Here is an 18,068-nt window from a genome sequence, read left to right as displayed (position 1 = left end):
GAGGGTGATAATAGAAATAAGGAGAAGAAATGTGATAAGTATTATTGAGTTAAAACCAGCAATAGCTAAAATTGATTGAGTTGAAGGGGCTCAGGGTCATTTAGAATAAGAAAGTGCCATAAATATAAATAAGGAATACCAAGAGATGACAGATCACCCTGAGAAAGTGATGAATGGGATTCACAAAAGCAGTTTTGAATTTCTAATTTGAGATGTCATTGGTAGGCAGGATACATGAGATTTGAACTTATTAAAGACTAGTGGCCCAGTGCATGAAATTCATGCACATTAAATGGGAATTAATTAAAGGAAAAATTTTAATATTGCTATTTGCCCTTTCTCTATAATAAAAGTGTCAGAGATGAAAGAAAATTAGTAAAATGTATATGAAAATCTCCCTCCTGTCAGAGTCTGGGGCGTGCCGTGAGACCTAGAGTCAAGTTCCTGCCCACCACCTGCATGTGCTTTGAAAATGCAGGTGACCTAGACTCGGCTGGCCCACCCCCATTGGGTGAGACACAGACCCAGCTGGTCCCCCCTGTCAAGCCCTTCCGGGAGGGGGGCGCAGCCTCAGGTCCCCAGGCCTGGCGCCAGGTGGGGGGCGCAGTCTTAGGTCCCCCGCCAAGCCCTGCTGGGCAGAGGGTGCAGCCTGAGGTTCCTCATCAAGCCCTGCTGGGCAGGGGGCACAGCCTGAGGTCCCCCAGCTCAGCACTGGGGCAGGGGGCACAATCTGAGGTCCCCTGTCAAGCCCCGTGGGACAGCAGACGCAGCCTGAGGTCCCTCACCCCAGCCAGACACCATGCAGCCACAGGTCCCTGCTATTCGGTTGTGACATTACAGTATCCTGGATAATTTGCATATTCCTCTATTATTAGATAGATAAAGTTATCAGATTTTTGTAAGAATTACCAAAGATGGAATATAGAATGAGAAAGGACTAAACTCCTAAATCACTAACTTTTTGGAGACAGTGACAATGAAGAGGCAAAGAGAAGGAAATCAGGAATATATGGCTTTATGAAACCAATATAAAAAGGGATTTTAAGAAGATGATCTGACTACAGAGATGAGGGAGATTATTGACATTTCATTTGGTAATCCAAAAATTACCTCTTGAAGCTGAGGAAATGGATTCAGAACTGTGATGAGGTCCTAATGTTGCAAGTGGAAGAAACAGGAATGGTTATTTCTCTTGATTATAGAGGGCAAGAGAAGGGAGTAGTCTGAGAAAAAGCAAAGTGCAATGAGTAAGGAGTATGGTGAACTCAGTTGGGATTTATGCAAGATTTGGGTCTACGTAGCTAGGGATTACTAAAGAAATGAGATCGGAGTTGTCAGTAGTGAATATCAATAACTTTTCCCAGAAATCAAAGGAAAAGATAGAGATAAAATTACCTTGGCTTCAGTAAAATAAATAAATAAATAAATAATAAAAATAAAAAATTTGTTGTTTTTGTTTTTTAATAGAGAAAACAAATGTCTATAGACTGAGCAGAAGGAGCTGATGGAATAGTAAAAGAAGATGAAATCTTTATTTAACTTTCTTGGTAGAATAGATGTGCAGAGTGGAAGATTTGGAAACTGGCAAACCTCATTTCAATGCGCTTTGCTTTATATTGCTTTGCATATTCTGTGTTTTTTACAAATTGAAGGTTTGTGTCAACCCTTCATCTAACATGTCTATGGGCACCATTTTCCCAATAGGATTTGCTCACTTCATGTATCTGTGTCACATTTTGGTAATTATGAAATATTTCAAACTTTTTCATTTTTATTATATTTGCTATGATGATTTGTAATCAGTGATCTTTGATATTATTATGGTCACTAGAGGCCCAGTGCATGATTGAATCATGCACATGTAGGGTCCCCTACACGCTTTCACTTTTGATCACGAGGGAGCTGGGTGCCTGTCCGCTGGTGCACCAGGCCTTTCAGAAGCCTCCGGTGCGGCGGAGGCTTCTGAAAGGCCTGGTGCCTGAGCGGACAGGCACCCAGCTCCCCTGCTTTGGAATGTCCGTGGTGGGACGTGAGCTCGCTGCCCCAGAGGCCCCTTCTGTGCCACAGCACAGCCATGGCGCAGATGCTGAGCTCGAGCCGCCGCTGGTGACGCGAGCTCAGCATCCCACCGGCCCAATCGGCCCCCCAGGCCCCCCTGAGTCCCGCCCCCCCGCGCCTCCTGGCCAATCGTGGGAATAGCGAAGGTACGGTCAATTTGCATATTTGTCTATTATTAGGTAGGATTGCTTTGGGGAATGAGCTGTGCCTATCTGCGTAAGACAGTGAACTTAATCGCTAAAGGTTGTGTGTGTTCTGACTGCTCTACCAACTGGCTGCTCACTACTTCATCCCTCTCCTCATGTCTCCCTATTCCCTGAGACAAAACAATATTGAAATTAGGCCAAATCATAACTCTCAAATGGCTTCTAAGTGAAGCAAGCATTGCACGTTTTTCACTTTTAAGAAAAAAACTGGATATGATTAAATTTAGTGAAGGATGCACGTTGAAAGTTAAGATAGGGCAAAAGTTAGGCCTCTTGTGCCAGCAGTTAGCCAAGTTGTGAGTGGAAAGGAAAAGTTCTTGAAGGAATTAAAAGTGCTACTCCAGTGAACACACAAATGATAAGAAAGCAAAAGACCCTCATTGTGGATATGGTGAAAGTGTTAGTGGAATATCAGGCCTGTGTAAACAGTGTCAGTCAGCTTGATGGAGACTCAGATATGGCACTCACCTGCAGGCTCTGCAGGGGGAGGGCTCAACAAAGAAACAATGGTATCTGCCAGCACTTCTGTCTGAGAGAAAGCTGCCCCTCCTTCTATTGCCCCAATGCCAGACAACTCAGCTCCTCCCCAGGTGCTCCTGGTGCCTCTAGCATTGGAACTCAGAGTGACTGAGTCTGAGTAAGTCCCTGTGTGGGCCTTTTAAGAGGAATGCCTAGGAGTCCAGCTGCCCTCCTACTCAGCCACAATTCCTACTGTTTATTACAGATAGAAGTTATGGGTTCTTCTCTTCTGGCCACTGGAACCATTAGCTGGGTGGGCTGGTGTGGGGCTGGAACCCCTCGCTCCTCAGGGAGGACCTCTGCAGCTGAGATATCCCTCCAGATTTTTTATCCACCACATGTGGTGTCGGACCAGCCCATTCAGCATCTCCATCCTCCTACCAGTCTTAATGTGGCTTCTTCTTTATATTCTCAATTGTAGGACTTCTGTTCAGCTAGATTTCAGGCTGTTCTGAATAAAGGTTTTTTGGTAGGTTAGTTGTAATTTTGATGTGGTTGTGGGAGGATTCCAGTACCGCATTTACCTATGTCACCATCTTGACTGGAACCCCCTACACTTTGTTTTTTAATGGAAGAATTTTCTTAACCAGCAGTATTTGAAATTATATGTATATGCATAAATGCAGTGGCCAATCCTGTGCCAACTTGACATTATTGCCATTGAGTATGTTTGAGATAGAAACACAATGCAAATAATAGTATAAATAACATAAAGATTACTTTGTCATTTAAATAATTTATTCTCACAAGCTCCAATGATACTCCCAACATTTTCACTATTATAATGAGTCAAGTTAAGAAAGACTCTATTGATTAATTATATATAAAGCACAAGACACATATGCATTAGAGAAGAAGCAATTACTAAACTACCATGAAATAGTCCACCACAGTCAGTTCAATACTGCAGTCACTAGAGAAAGGACATTTATTGGAGTGACCTACATGTAAGTTGGAATTCAATTTGCAAGAGCCTCACTATAGGTAAATGTCCTTTCTGTCTTTCATGGTCAGGTGGTATAGGATTGTAACGGAATGGCCTGTCATTTGTTCCTACGTTTTAACCATCTGAGAGCTGCTCCTTGCTATGACAGAAATCACTTAGGTTTTCTTTGGGTACCTAAACTCTGACAGTCAGGGAACCAATACATCCTGTTATACAGCATTCAGACCTGCTATTAGTATAAAGGTAACACTAAGGATGTGTTTCCTTACAGGATAGTGCAGAATTGATCACTTCCCTGCTTCACAGTGGAGCTGACATACAGCAGGTTGGGTATGGTGGTCTCACTGCCCTGCATATTGCTACAATAGCTGGTCACCTGGAGGTAAGTCACACCTTAGTTACCTGTTAAAGTAAACCTGCCTCTTTGTATTCTTGTTCACAACTCTTTTCAAATACCGGCTTCCTGGAAGTTATCTATTTTTTAGCTATTAAACCCACTCATTTATTTTTTGGATCAAATTAAGCTATAAATGTTCTTTTAATAGTCAATTCAATCTACTTCATAACAGTGTAATAAAACATCAATTAATATAAAAATAGCTTGATACACAGAGACTTTACAGCAGTAAGTAAGAGCCTCGGTTTAGGAGTCAGACAGTTCAGTTTCCATCACTTACTATGTTTACCTCAAACAAGTTACTGTACCAGTACATCAAGACATCTATCTATGTTTTCTTCATTTATAAAATAGAAATAGTAAACAACCTATTGTAATGATTAAATTAGCTAATCCATATAAAGCACTTCGCTGATTGTTTCATACAGAATAAGGACTCAATGAAAGATTATTCATTGTGCACTAGATACTAATCTAGTTGTTGAAGTGACATAACAAGAAAGACAGGCAAATATTCATTATCTTAGAGTTTAGTTGTTGGGAGTGAGACAGACAATAAAGAAAGTAAAATATTATACAATGTTAGTAGTGAGTACTAGGAAATAATATAATGATGTAAAATGAAAACAGAGTGATGAAGAAGTAGGCACCATTTTATAAGCTATACTAGAGGCCCAGTGTATGAAATTCATGCATGAGTAGGGTCCTTAGGCCTGGCTGGCAATCAGGGCTGCTTGGGGCCTTCCAGCTGCTGGCTCAGGCCTTCCTTTGTTCTGCGCCGCCCCCTGGTTCTCAGCGCACATCATAACGAGCGATAGAACTCCCAGTCTCCCGGTTGAACACCCAAGGGGACATTTTGCATATTAGCCTTTTATATATATAGATAGTGATGCTATGTATCATATATATAATAGCACATACAAAAGCCCTGAGATAGGAAAGTGCTAGGTGTGGGACATGAGTGAGGGACATGAGTGAGCCAAAGTTATTATTGTAGTGTGAGCTAGAGATGGAGTGATGGAGATGAGGTCAGGTGTCACACTGAAAGGCTCTTACTTTCAGTAAGTATTAGCATATTAATAGCAAAGTAGTTTTCTTCATGTTGACATTTTCACTCCTTACTATGTCATCTTATTTCCCACAAAATAAATATTTTTAGTGACATTCAGTGTATTAGTGAATTTGTGTTAATTAAGAAAGGGGAAATCCATATAGAATCACTTAAATATAATCTTTTTATAAAAAAAAAAAATAAACCAATTGAGGCCAATGATAAAGTAAATGAAAGGTAAGTATCAAGATGCCTGAGTGGAAGAATTTTTGATGTAGACCTTGAGTGCTAATGAAACACCTTCAAGCTCTGAATGCCAGGAAAATGACAGAATATGTTTTGTAAAGCAAAATCCTTTTTGCCTGGTGCTAAATTAATTAGATATGCAAGTGCTAGATCTAAAATAGGGTCAAAAGCAAGGTGGTTAAGAGCTTTTGTCTTTTCATCTCCTACTCAAATAGCTGTTTTCTTGATTTGTAATCATAGTTTGGAAGGAACTATCATATTGATTCTACAAGCCTTAGGGAAAATTCTACTAATATAATTCCCAATAGTTCTTTACTCTTGTTTTGCAATTCTCCATGGGTTCTCTATCTTCCTTTATGAGCTGTTGTAACATTTAATGACTTTTAATGTCACTCATTGATGGTGCATAAAACAGGTGTACATTTATTAGACTTTATTCTCTTCTTGTCTAATGGACTAAATAAGATATAGATAAGATAATAAAGGATAATGGTATCCCAAAAACCTCATATTTAAAAATGCAGAATTTTTTCTTTGACTTATTTCAAAACTATTAATTGTAATAAATACTCACTTTCAATGTGTTTTAGTTGCCCTCATAGTCATTCATTGATTTAACAGATATTTTTGAGCCTCTATTTTTTTCATAGCATAGTGCTAGAATATGGGAATGATACGAGAAAATATGACATCATATTTCCCCCTAAACACTTTATAATGTAGTTGGACACACAAAATGAATACCCAGGAAAAATTACATAAGCAATTTAAAAGTAAAATAACAATCTCTATATATAAAAAGCCAGCAACTGGAACGCTGTAATGACCAGAACGACCGGTCACCATGACGCCCACTGCAGCCAGCAAACTGGCCCAATCGGAGAGTGGGGCTGGCTGGCCAACCTCCCACGGCCCTTCCCTCCTGGCTGGCCCCATCCCCAGTGCGCCCCCACCACCTCGATTGGCCTGTGGCTCCTCCCCCCTACCAGCTTTGCCCTCAATCGCCCCCCCCCCACTCTGATCAGGGGCAGGGCTGGCTGGCCAACCACCCATGGCCCCTCCTCCAGGCTACTGACCCCTGATCAGCCCCCTCACCCCATTTGGGGGCAGGGCTGGCCAGCCCACTACCCACAGCTGGCCCCACCCCCAATCAGCCCCCACCACCCAGATTGGCCCGCAGCCCCTCCGCCCAGCCATCTCCACCCCCAATTGCCCCCCCCCCCACAACAATCGGGGTTGGGGCTGGCCGGCCAACCTCCCATGGCCCCTCCCCCAGCTGCTGATCCCTGATCAGCCCCCACCTCAATCAGGGTTGGGGTCCGCTGGCCAATAGCCCATGGCCCCTCACCCCAGCTGGCCCGGCCCTGATCGGGTCCTGATCAGGGCAGGCCAGCCAGCCAACCTCCCGCCATCTCCTCTCCCAACAGGCCCACCACTAATCTGCCCCCATTGGGGCTGGGCCGGCTGGACCCCACCTGTGCACGAATTCGTGCACTGGATCTCTAGTATGGTCATAATAAAGGAGGAGGAAAGAGTCAAAGACCAGAGTCAATTTAATAATTAGGAATAATTAGAAATATGAATGTCAAAGAACACAAAATTAGAAGCTATCAATGTGAACTAAAAGATTTAGGAAAGGACTTATGAGAGGGATTTGAAATTGGGCTGAGCTTTGAAGAGTGGTGAGAACTGAACAGAGGAAAGAAGAGGAATTATGTCCAAACATGGGAAGGAAGAATGATCTGAGCATATTTAGGTGAAAGTGAATAGAACAATAGCATGAAACATATTATGAAGAGTCCCTGTAGGTAAATTTGGATGTTAGAAATGCACCAGACTAAGGAAACTGAGAATGGAAGTCTAAGGAGTGTAATTCAATCCAATAAGAAATTATTATGGTTTACAATGTATAATACACAAGACTAGATGGTGTGGTAGGTTAATAGAACACAGAAGCTCCCACTCTTTAAATACACTTATAATCAATAGGATTTTTCCACTAGGAAATGGGGATCCATTGAAACATTTTGAGCAAGAGAATGATTAGAGATTTAATAAGTAATATGTTGAAGAGGATTTCATTGACCACATTATTTAGTATAGATCCCAGAGTGACAATATGATGTTTAAGCAGACAGAGAAAAGGGATTGGGTAAAGGATTCAATTTAGAGCAATAATCAATTAGTTCCAGACATGTAAATTTACTAATTAAATGTTCATTAATAATTTAGAAATATACAACTGGCATTCAGTGAAGTTGAGACTTAATTTAACTTTTTAGAAATCATATGCAGAGGTTATATCTGGAGCCATAACAATAGCTGAAAGGTATAAATTGGGTCTGATAAATGGCCAAGGATCGAGACTAAGAGAATATCCACAGAGACCTGAAGAATTAGTGAATAGCCATTGAGGAAACAAAGCAGGATGGGTCAGAGTGGTATAAGGAAAACAAGGATATTGTAGTATCACAATAATTCAGTGTATAGAGAATTTCAACAGATAAAGAATCCTGGGTATCAAGTGGTACAGAGAGACTGAGTATAATATATATATATATATATATATATATATATATATATATATATATATATATATATATATATATATATAGTATTTAATTACTGTACCAAAAATTTAGATGCTTTTTCTACTCTTATTTTTTTACTCTATTTAGAAGGGATGGTGACAGTGGAACAATGGGAGTTTCCTTTCATTAGTAGTCACTTTCTTTTATTGCCTACCTTTCTCTGTGAAGCAATAACTGATGCCAAGTCTGATAGGCCTCTTTGTCTGCACATATCAAATTCAGACCCTCCATTAGTGTCTCAAGTGTGTTTGTCCTCCCATATCCGTGAATTCTATTAAACAATTTTACAATAAAATTTACATTGACTAGGCAGCTGTCTTCTTCAATAATAGAAGAAAACGTGCTGTGGTTTCCTAGACATGCTGACTGCAATTGCAATTGGAGACACAGATTTAGATTTACTGTGCTTTGAAAAGCAAGCAAATATTGGTTGTCCTGGCTCTCAATACTTCTCCCTGACTGATTTATCCATCTATCAATACATATGCATATGCTGCTTTATGCAAGGCCCAACATCCTGTTGGAAATCCATAAACATGTGTTAAACCCTCTTCTCCCCTTTGAGTTCAGGGGGCATGTGCATCATGTGCTCTCTCAGCCATGAAGATTAAAAATATTAGCTGACCCTAGCTGGTTTGGCTCAGTGGATAGAGCGTTGGCCTGCGGACTGAAGGGCCCCAGGTTTGATTCAAGCCAAGGGCACATGCCTGGGTTGCAGGCTCAATTCCCAGTATGGGGTGTGCAGGAGGCAGCCAATCAATGTTTCTCTCTCATCATTGATGTTTCTATCTCTCTATCCCTCTTCTTTCCTCTCTGAAATCAATAAAAATATATTTTAAAAACTATAAAAATAAAAATATTAGCTGACATTTGGTAGTGCTTTATTATTCACATGCACTTGTCATTTGGTTATCCTGTGGGACAACTACCATTAGACTCAGTTTCTCAGTAAAGAAACTGAGAATTAGAGAAGTTAAATGATTTCCACAGGGCCATTCAGACAATAGATACATGAGATGGATAGGACTCAACCATGGTTATCTGACTACAAATGTGTAATCTTACCTAATAATAGACAAATATGTAAATTGACTGTACCTTCGCTATGCCCACAGCCAATCAGAGTGAGTGAGTATGCAAATTAACCCACCAAAGATGGCAGTTAATTTGCATATGAAGGCAGGGCGGGCAGCACCATGGCCTGCTTGGGGGGGTAATGGTCCATCGGGGGCGGAGGAAGCCCTGCAAGCAGCACCAAACACCGCCCACAAGGTACCAGTCCATCGGCCGGGGAGGCAGTGGGGTGGGCAGCGCCAGACGGCACAGGAGGGGTCCAGGTCCATCGCAGGCCCCAGGAGGGGCAGCGGCCTGCCTAGACGCTCTGGGGGGGTCTCTGGGAAGATCAGGGCCCTGGGGAGGTGAGACTGACCCGCCTAGCCACTCCCTGGGGTCCCTGGGAACATTGCAGGCATTGGGTTGCTGAAACACAGACCGCGCCTCTGGCCACAGATTCATAGCTTCGCGGTGATCGAGTGCAGGGATCTGCCTCATCTGCAGAGAGACAGAGGTTCTGCAGTGGCCCCAAGACGCGGGTGGGCCCAGCCAAGCATCAAGGGGCATGGAAGGACTCCCGGGCAGAAGGGCAAGGACCCTCACCCCTGAGGCGGGGGTTGAGGGGTGGTGCCACCTCAGTGGAGGGGTGCTGCACTGCAGGGTACTGGACTGACTGATGTGATTCAGAGAAGCTCCCAGTGCTAATGGGCTTTGCTCAGGTGGCCTTCACACTTCAGAGGCAGTGACTCCTGCTCCTGCCTTGACCCAAAGGCAAGCCCGCGACACCCTGCCCCATAGCAGAGCATGCCTAGGCAGTGAGTGTGAAGCCTTCCACCTGCTCCAGAGAAGCGGGGGCAGTAAAGAATGGGGGCAGGGGATGGGGAGAGGAAAGAATATGGAGCATCCGCAATGAAGAGGTGCTCGAGAAAGAGGCTCGGAAGCCTGACTGGAAGGTTTGTTCTGTTTGCTGGGCGGCTGCCTCTTAGGAAGCGCAAAGAGCATGGCTCTGAGGGCTTCCTGTGTGCTGAGTCAAGTTCCACAGCCAACTGGAATTGGCCTCAGTTTCCTGGTCTGTAAAATGGATGAAGCGCGTCCCAGTGCCTTCACTGAGCTTTGATGGCCAATTGAGATACTATATAAAGAAAATGAGGGAAGAAGTTAGAAAGAAAAGGAAGGACAAGCAACATAAAAGAAAGACTGAAAGGAACCTGTAAACCCATTGTCACTTAAATAGGGAATATAGTCAATAGTGTTGTAATGATGGTATGATGCCAGGTGGGTACTAGAAATACCGGGTAACACTTTGTAAAGTATATTATTGTCTAACCACTATTCTGTAACTAATATAAAACCTGAAACCAATAGAAAATAATATTGAATGTAAAGAAATGAAAATTGGAGTGAAATTTTTATAAATTTCAAAGTTTAAATAAAAGCTGTAAAGGAAGGAAGGGGAGAATTAAAATAGTGTTTTTCATTTTACCACTTCATTAAAAAGACAGTTGTCTTTATATGGTGCTTTTATACTTTTCTAAGTCATCATCTCATTTTAATTTCAGGGCAACTTAAAGACAAGATAATTATTCCGTCCACTATTCAAAGAAAGGAAATCTTGGTGTCTGGTCCTAATGATTCAATCGTCAAGCCCTTATTGTACAGCAGGGTTAGTAAAATTTTCTGTGCAGGGTCATATCTATACTAATAAAAGCCTTGGGGTGATCAGGCCAGTAGGGGAGGGTATTTGGGGGCAATCAGGCCCACAGAGGAGCAGTTAGGTGTCAATCAGGCCAGCAAAGGAGCAGTTAGGGGGCAATCAGGCATGCAGGTGAGCGGTTAGGAGCCAGTGGTCCCGGATTGTGAGAGGGATGTCCAACTGCAGGTCTAGGCCCGATTCCACAGGGATCAGGCCTAAACCTGAAGTTGGACATCCCCCGAGGGGTCCCATATTGGAGAGGGTGCAGGCTGGGCTGAGGGACACCCTCCCCCGTGCACGAATTTCATGCACCGGGCCTCTAGTCTTGTAAATAAAAGAACAGTTCCTCCCTGTGACTCTTGTATGTATTGCTAAAACAGAGCTTACATCTGTAGGACACAAAAAATATTCAGAAAACAAAACATAAAATCTCTATATTACTATCTAAAAGCCAGACATTGCTACATATACAACAACAACATTGATTGATTCAAGAATAACTTAATATGGCACTTATTATATGGGCACCAAAACCCATGTATAGATATAAACCCATTATATCTACACCATGTAGATATAATGCATGTAGGTGAGTGTATCACAAACACACCTACACACACATACACACATATACATATACCTTAAGTGTAAAACACTTTATACCTAGTCAAATAACTCTTTAAAAAGTTGTTATACTTGAGTGTTTCATGGTATAGTTTTTGCAGTTATCAGAAGACAAATCAATTAGCAAATAGAAAAAGCATGTCAGAAATAATGCAATATATAATGCATAGGTGTCGTGGAGTATTTTATTTTTCACAGAAAGGCATAGTTTCATATATACTTTGTGGAGGTCAGAGTATTATTTTAATAGTTGAATTGATTCTATCCTACCTTATCCCATTTTCAGATTGTAAACACTTATCCAAGCACTGCTTTAGAAATGCTTCCCAGTTATTATATAATTTATTTCTGATTTCAAGAAAATGCAATTGATGTTGTTCCAGTTCATTCTTAACTAAATAATGTAAATGTTTTAGGAGAGAATTTTGTTTACCAAGAATCTTCTAACTCTAAGTTATTTATTTTATAATGGCTTTAGGTTTTCCCCCAAAGGCACAAACAAGCAAATGCTTGGAATTATAAAATGTGGTTTCTCTCTCTCTCTCTCTCTCTCTCTCTCTCTCTCTCTCTCTCTCTCTCTCTCTCAAAGAGATAACTTACTCATGAGTTTTACAATTAAAACGTATCAGATCTATCTCCAATCCTATGAATAAGCAATAGTCCCTTGTGAACTTCATTTGGAATCAGAACTAATAGTAAAACACACACACACACCAGTTATATTTAATAGCTTTGAAATGATAATGGAGTACCAAACATATCAATTGACTTAATCCTCACTTGGGATTTTATCTGCATTTTCCATATGAGAAAACAGAGGCACAGAGCAGTTAAGTAACTTGTGCAAGGTGACAGCTAATAATTTGTAGAGCAGGTGTTCACACGCTGTCAAGGGTCAGAGCCAACTCTCACAGTGATGCACTGCCCTTCTAACCTAGGTATTTTATCTTTTTATTGCTAATGTAAATGACATTGTATTTTCTAATTTTTATAGTTTGTTTATAGAAAATGTATTGGTTATTATTTTTTAATTTTATAACCATTGAACTTATGGATTTATTATTTCTATAGATTTTTAGGTGAATCTTTTGGATATTGCTGGTTTATAATTAAATTTCTTAAGTGCAGTAATAATTTTTACTTCTTTTCCAATAATTAATCATCTTATTTTTCTCTTTCCTAATTGCCTTGGCTGATACTTCCAGCACAATTGTCATTCTTCAGTTGAATCATCTTGTACTCCCACAATGACACAATAGGTCATGGCACATTATTCTCCTAGCCTGCTATTGAACTTGCTTTGCTAATATTCACAAGCGAGGTTGGTCTACGGTTTACTTTTTTGGACCATTATATTGGTTTACTAGGGATTTTGGAATAAAACACCCTGACCGAATGGCTTAAATAGTTTATTTTCTCACAGTTTGGAAGCTAAAAGTCTGATATCAAGGGGTAGGCAGGTTAATTTCTTCTGAAGTTCTTTCCTGGACTTGCAGATGACTGCCTTCTTGCTATGTGTTCACATGGTTGCATCTGTGCATGTACATGCCTGGTATTCCTCAGTCTTAATCTCCTCTTCTTATAAGGACATCAGCCATATTTTATTAGGGACCACCCTAACTTAATAACCTCTTTAGAGGTCCTATCTCCAAATACAGTCACATTCTGCACATTCTGAGGTGCTGGGGTTCAGGGCTTCAATATATGAATTTGATATAGATGGGGGAACAAAATTCAGCCCAAAACAATCATCTTTGACAGCTTTTGGAATAAGTGCTGGATTTGTGAAATGAGTTCAGGAATCTCTCTCTCTCTCTCTCTCTCTCTCTCTCTCTCTCTCTCTCTCTCTCTCTCTCTCTTCCCTCCCCCTCTTTCTCTCTCAGATTCAGGAGTGTAACTCTATGTCATTTCACAGTATGCTGCACTGTTAACCTTATATCTGATAAGTCTCCCCAAATTTTGCATACAGTGAAACAAATCCTATATGACCATTGTGGGCTGCCATAATTCAGGTGCAAAACATATAGCAAGGGAAAAATATACCAACCAATTTATATCATTGTAAATTTTGGTAATATTACTTCAGTGAATGCCATTAATGATTGATAGGTATTCTAACACTAGTCACTGGCATTAACTTGTTGTAAACTTGTTCTGAATAGTCATTTGCAGTCCCATGATATTACACTTTGATATACATTCATGTCAAATGGTTAAGTCCGAAACAAAACCTTTATTGCACACATAGTCTTAAATAACCAAGACTTGATTTAAGAACACAACATCTTCTGTGGCATTCAAAAGTGGTTCTCTCAGAAGTTGAAATCAGAAACTCTATGCCCTAATTACAGAATGTGTCCTGTCTTACAGAATACTGTTTATTAAGGCAAGGAGGCAGGCTCCTACTTTCTAGGCTTTTGGTCTGGAGATTGAGAGAAGATCATAGATCATGCATTGTAATCAGTAATTTTATGATCTCAGAGCAATGCTTTAGGCATGTATCAATTATAAGAGTGGTGTAAGAGGACACTAGCTTGAGTGTCACTTTTATGTTTGGCACTTGAGTCTTTGCTAGAGAATCTATTAGCTACTCTTAAACATTAAGTATTGCTCTCAGGGTGAGGTAAAAGAGCACAAGCAGGAAAAGCTTTATAGGCTAATAAAAATGTAAATGAGAGGTTCATCAGCTTGTTACCCTGGAAAATGATGAAATAAACATTACCTGAGAAATTAGAATCAAAGATTATTGCTAATCAAATCAACCTGATGAGAAATTTCTTTGTAACCATTCTGTGTTGTATGTGAATTTTCCTCTTTATGCCAACTCTTCTATGCACTGAATTTGATTCCAACATTCTAGGTCCTCTATACATTAAAAAAGAGTTGATATATGATGATAGATAGATAGATAGATAGATAGATAGATAGATAGATAGATAGATAATATGATTTATCTATTTATCATATATTATTTTTATATTAATCATGTTATATAATGCATCAGCTAGGCAGAAAATTTATGTTAGATGTTTGTGGCAAAAAGAGACAGCTATATATTTTAACGCTATTCTCTCTGCCAGGAATTTGAAGGCTTCGTTTTGAATCAAGGTGTCTGTTGCTTGCTCAAGTCATATCCCCAGAGTTTTAGAGCCTCCAAGGTCCCTATGTCTCAGGAGGGCAGAGAATGATTACTCTTTTTTTCGCTCAATTAGAAATACATCAAAAGATCAATATTTTATACCTGACCTTCTAATATAGTAGTAAAGTACACAGTGAACACTACTTACTTTTTTTCAGGGATGTTTCATTCTGGGCTGGTATTTAGGGAGTAGAGGCTTTTAAGTATTTTATCTTCTCTGAACTTTGTGTGAGTTATTCTCCTTGATGGCTCCCTTTGGTGGATCTCCAAAGAACCTTTAAAAACTTGCTGAGGTTGGGGTGGTGGGAGTGAGAGGCTAGAGCCCCCATGACTGGCTCTCAGCAGCGTCCCTTTCTCACAGCATCTCTCTTATGAGGTGTCCTTCAAAGGCACTTAGCACCTCTGCCTCTCATCACTCATTCTAGCACAACTGAATATCAGATCAATTTAGCAATTATAAAGCATGGAACCAGTAAGGAAAGCACACAAAGCCTACTAGAGTCTCTCTCAGAAGCAATTCAAGTGTAACCCATTGAAGCATCTTTAACTTTGCTACCCTCTTTGTTTCTATGCCCTGAAGCAGGCTACTAACCAACTCCCTTAGCTAAATGCTGAGCTGTCTCCTAATTACTGCAGATCTCCACACCTGCAAAGGTCCTGCCAGGACTTGAAGAATCATTCTCATAATTCTTTCCTGAAAATATATACATTGAGCTAATCAGGAGACTTGGGGAAATTTTCAAATTAAATAAGACAAAGAACAATGGCTGCAAATCTTTTGTCTAGAAATGTTAAGGATATTCCTGTTGGTTGCCAGTATGTTGCTTCCGTTTTCTTTACATTCATATTGCCCTTACTCTCCTGGACTTAATGCAGTAGTATTCTGACTTATTAGACCTGTCTCCCAATCTGTTATAGTTCACTTCATTCTAAACATTCCTGAAAATTTATCAGCTTCTCTGAAGCATGGTAAAGTCACCCCTCTGACCAAGAAAGTTGCTGACCCCACAATATACCCAGCAGGGGATTAAGTCATAATGATCCAGCTCACCTATATTTTCAACCATGCGTTCTCATGCTCTGCATCTTTCAATCAGTGATCTAGATTAAATGAACTGTTCCCCATGTTTATGTCCCTTTTCATATACCTTTTTATCACACTATAGTTTCTTTATAGTTTGCCTCCCCCACACATCCTCAAACTTCAGCTGAAACGACACGAACTTCATGAAACAGCTGGATCCCAATAGCCTGAAGTGTTTCCATGTTTCCATGTTCTCAACAACCAGAGCCCTTTATCTATACATTTTTCATGGCATCAACTCTGCTTGTTTTATAAACATGGTTCTATGTGATTTTTTATGCATTTTTTTAATATTATGCTTTTCCATACAGTAGGTTTTTAATACATGTTTGCTGAGTGAATAGATTAATGATTATTCAAGAGTTGTTTCAGACAACAACAACTCTTGAATAGAAATTATACACAATGAGGAAAATTATTTCTCCTCTCAATAAAAGCCAAAGAAGAGTTTATAATAATACCAATTATTAGAAAAGTAGCTTACAAAATCACAAGTAATTTTCATGAATAGCTTCATACAAATTATTCTTTAAATCTATAAAATAATAATCAAGTTTTGTCTTGAAATTTTTCTTTCTGCCCATTCTGTTGTGACCTATATAAAGGAGTAATTTGGACATAATCCAATAATGAAGTTTAACCCTTAACAAAAGAGTTACAGGGCTTAAGTGTATTCCACTCCACAAAAAAGAAGTCCAACATACACAAAAGGGAGCATCGTTAGTCTTTTAGACTCATATGTCTTTATATATGACTTGGCTGCACTGTCCTAATCATTCTGATCAATAATGTTGTCTTTAATCTAACATGAGAATTTTCTCTCTGGCATAAAATCAGTTACTGACTCAGATACCTGTGCTATCACTCGGTCTCAACATTGATAGTTTGTGACCCATTTATGAACTGTCAAGATAAATAAGGATCTTCAGATTACTTATACCTGCTTTTTTTTCCCCTTCCAGTAGCCTTACACTTAGAGAAATACTATATGTCTATTCCCTCTCTAACTTGATTTTATATATTTTGTCACAATAGGTTGCCAAACTGAATACACAGCTTCACACTGATTATACTTAGAAGGATTGAAAATGTGTTGTTTCAATAAAGGACCGTCATTTGGTTTAGATGCTGACAATCTCATGAGCAAATATGATAACATAAAATTTTGAAAATCCAGTCAACAAGCTCTGTAATTATAATATTTTATAGTAAAAGCCTTTGAACTTTTTAGCTTGATGTCTTATTGTTTCCATTAGATAGTTGCTCCTAACTTTTCTGGCCATCCCCAGGAAAGAAGAAATCGGTGAATCAGGCAAACTTAATTAAGTGCAGCTAAGCAAGCACTCTTTGAGCCCCTCCCACATATGATAATACACCAGGTATGGAGTTACAGGGGTGCATTCTTTGCTTAAGATATTGTGCCATTCTACATTCCTTTTCTTTCTGCAAGAGATCAAGTCTGAGCCCTCACTGGAACTCCTCGAATTTTTGAGATTTTTGTCTAATTTAGGTAATTAAACCTTTTAAATATCTCTGAGCTTATATAACATTTGTAATTAAACAAAACCCAGAACCAATATGTGAATAATACATTTGCACTTTAAGTCTTCTGTCAAAATTATGATGAAATATTTCTGCATTTCAGGCCTTAAAATTTTGCATATGACCTAGCAAATCCACTTTTAGGAATTTATTTCTTTTAAATAATAAGAAATTGAATTGCAGAGCTGCCCGTGTAAAGATCTAAATGTCCAGCCATAAATATTGTTTAAATCAAAATGGTGCATGGGTACAATGAGATACCATGCAGTCATTAAACATGACATTTTTACAATACTATATGTTGACATGGGAAAAAGCTCACAAGGACTTTGTTAAACACATATAATTTTATTTAAACTTTATTACTACATTTAATTTTTTCTTATCTTATTAGAGTGGATATATTTTCTAAAAATTTAAGTTTTCACAAATGGCTACAGAGTTAATGGCTACATAACTCTCCCCACTCATTGCTACCCAAAGATGAACACTGTGACATTTTCTTTCAAATATTTTTTTTTCAAAAATGGGATCACACTAAATACTTTTATAACATTTTTATTTAAAAATATGTAACAGCTTTTTAAATGGGCCACAATATTTTAAAACTATTTTTTTTTGTTTTTAAATGTTTTACTGGGGTGACATTGATTAATAAAATTATATAGGTTTCAAGTATACAGTTCTACAATACATCATCTGGATATTATATTGTGTATTTAACATGCCAAGTCAAGTCTCCTTCCATCACCATTTATGCCCCCTTTACCCTCTTCTACCCTGCCTAACCCCCTCCTGTCTGGCAATCACCATATTGTTGTCTGTGTACATGAGCCTTTTTTTTTTTTTTTTGCTCAATTCCTTCACCATTCTTACCCAGACCTTAACCCCCTACCCTCTGACAGTTCTCAGTATCCAT

At 39.5% G+C, this 18,068-nt stretch overlaps 1 protein-coding gene across 1 annotated transcript in view; it reads left to right on the top strand.

Annotated features, from left to right (window-relative positions):
• TNNI3K (TNNI3 interacting kinase) overlaps positions 1–18,068 on the top strand; it is a gene marked incomplete at its 5' end in the record, with an annotated part of 301,994 nt that overhangs the window by 35,697 nt on the left and 248,229 nt on the right. The window contains one exon of the mRNA XM_079777685.1: positions 4,001–4,111. Coding sequence (XP_079633811.1) covers positions 4,001–4,111 — 111 coding nt within the window. The remainder of the gene's footprint in view (positions 1–4,000; positions 4,112–18,068) is intronic.

The sequence above is a fragment of the Cnephaeus nilssonii genome (genome assembly GCF_951640355.1).
Source record: "Cnephaeus nilssonii genome assembly, chromosome: 7".
In the NCBI taxonomy this organism is placed as follows: domain Eukaryota; kingdom Metazoa; phylum Chordata; class Mammalia; order Chiroptera; family Vespertilionidae; genus Cnephaeus; species Cnephaeus nilssonii.
The sequence above is the reverse complement of the archived record's forward strand: the minus strand, read 5'-3'. Positions and strand labels throughout refer to the sequence as shown.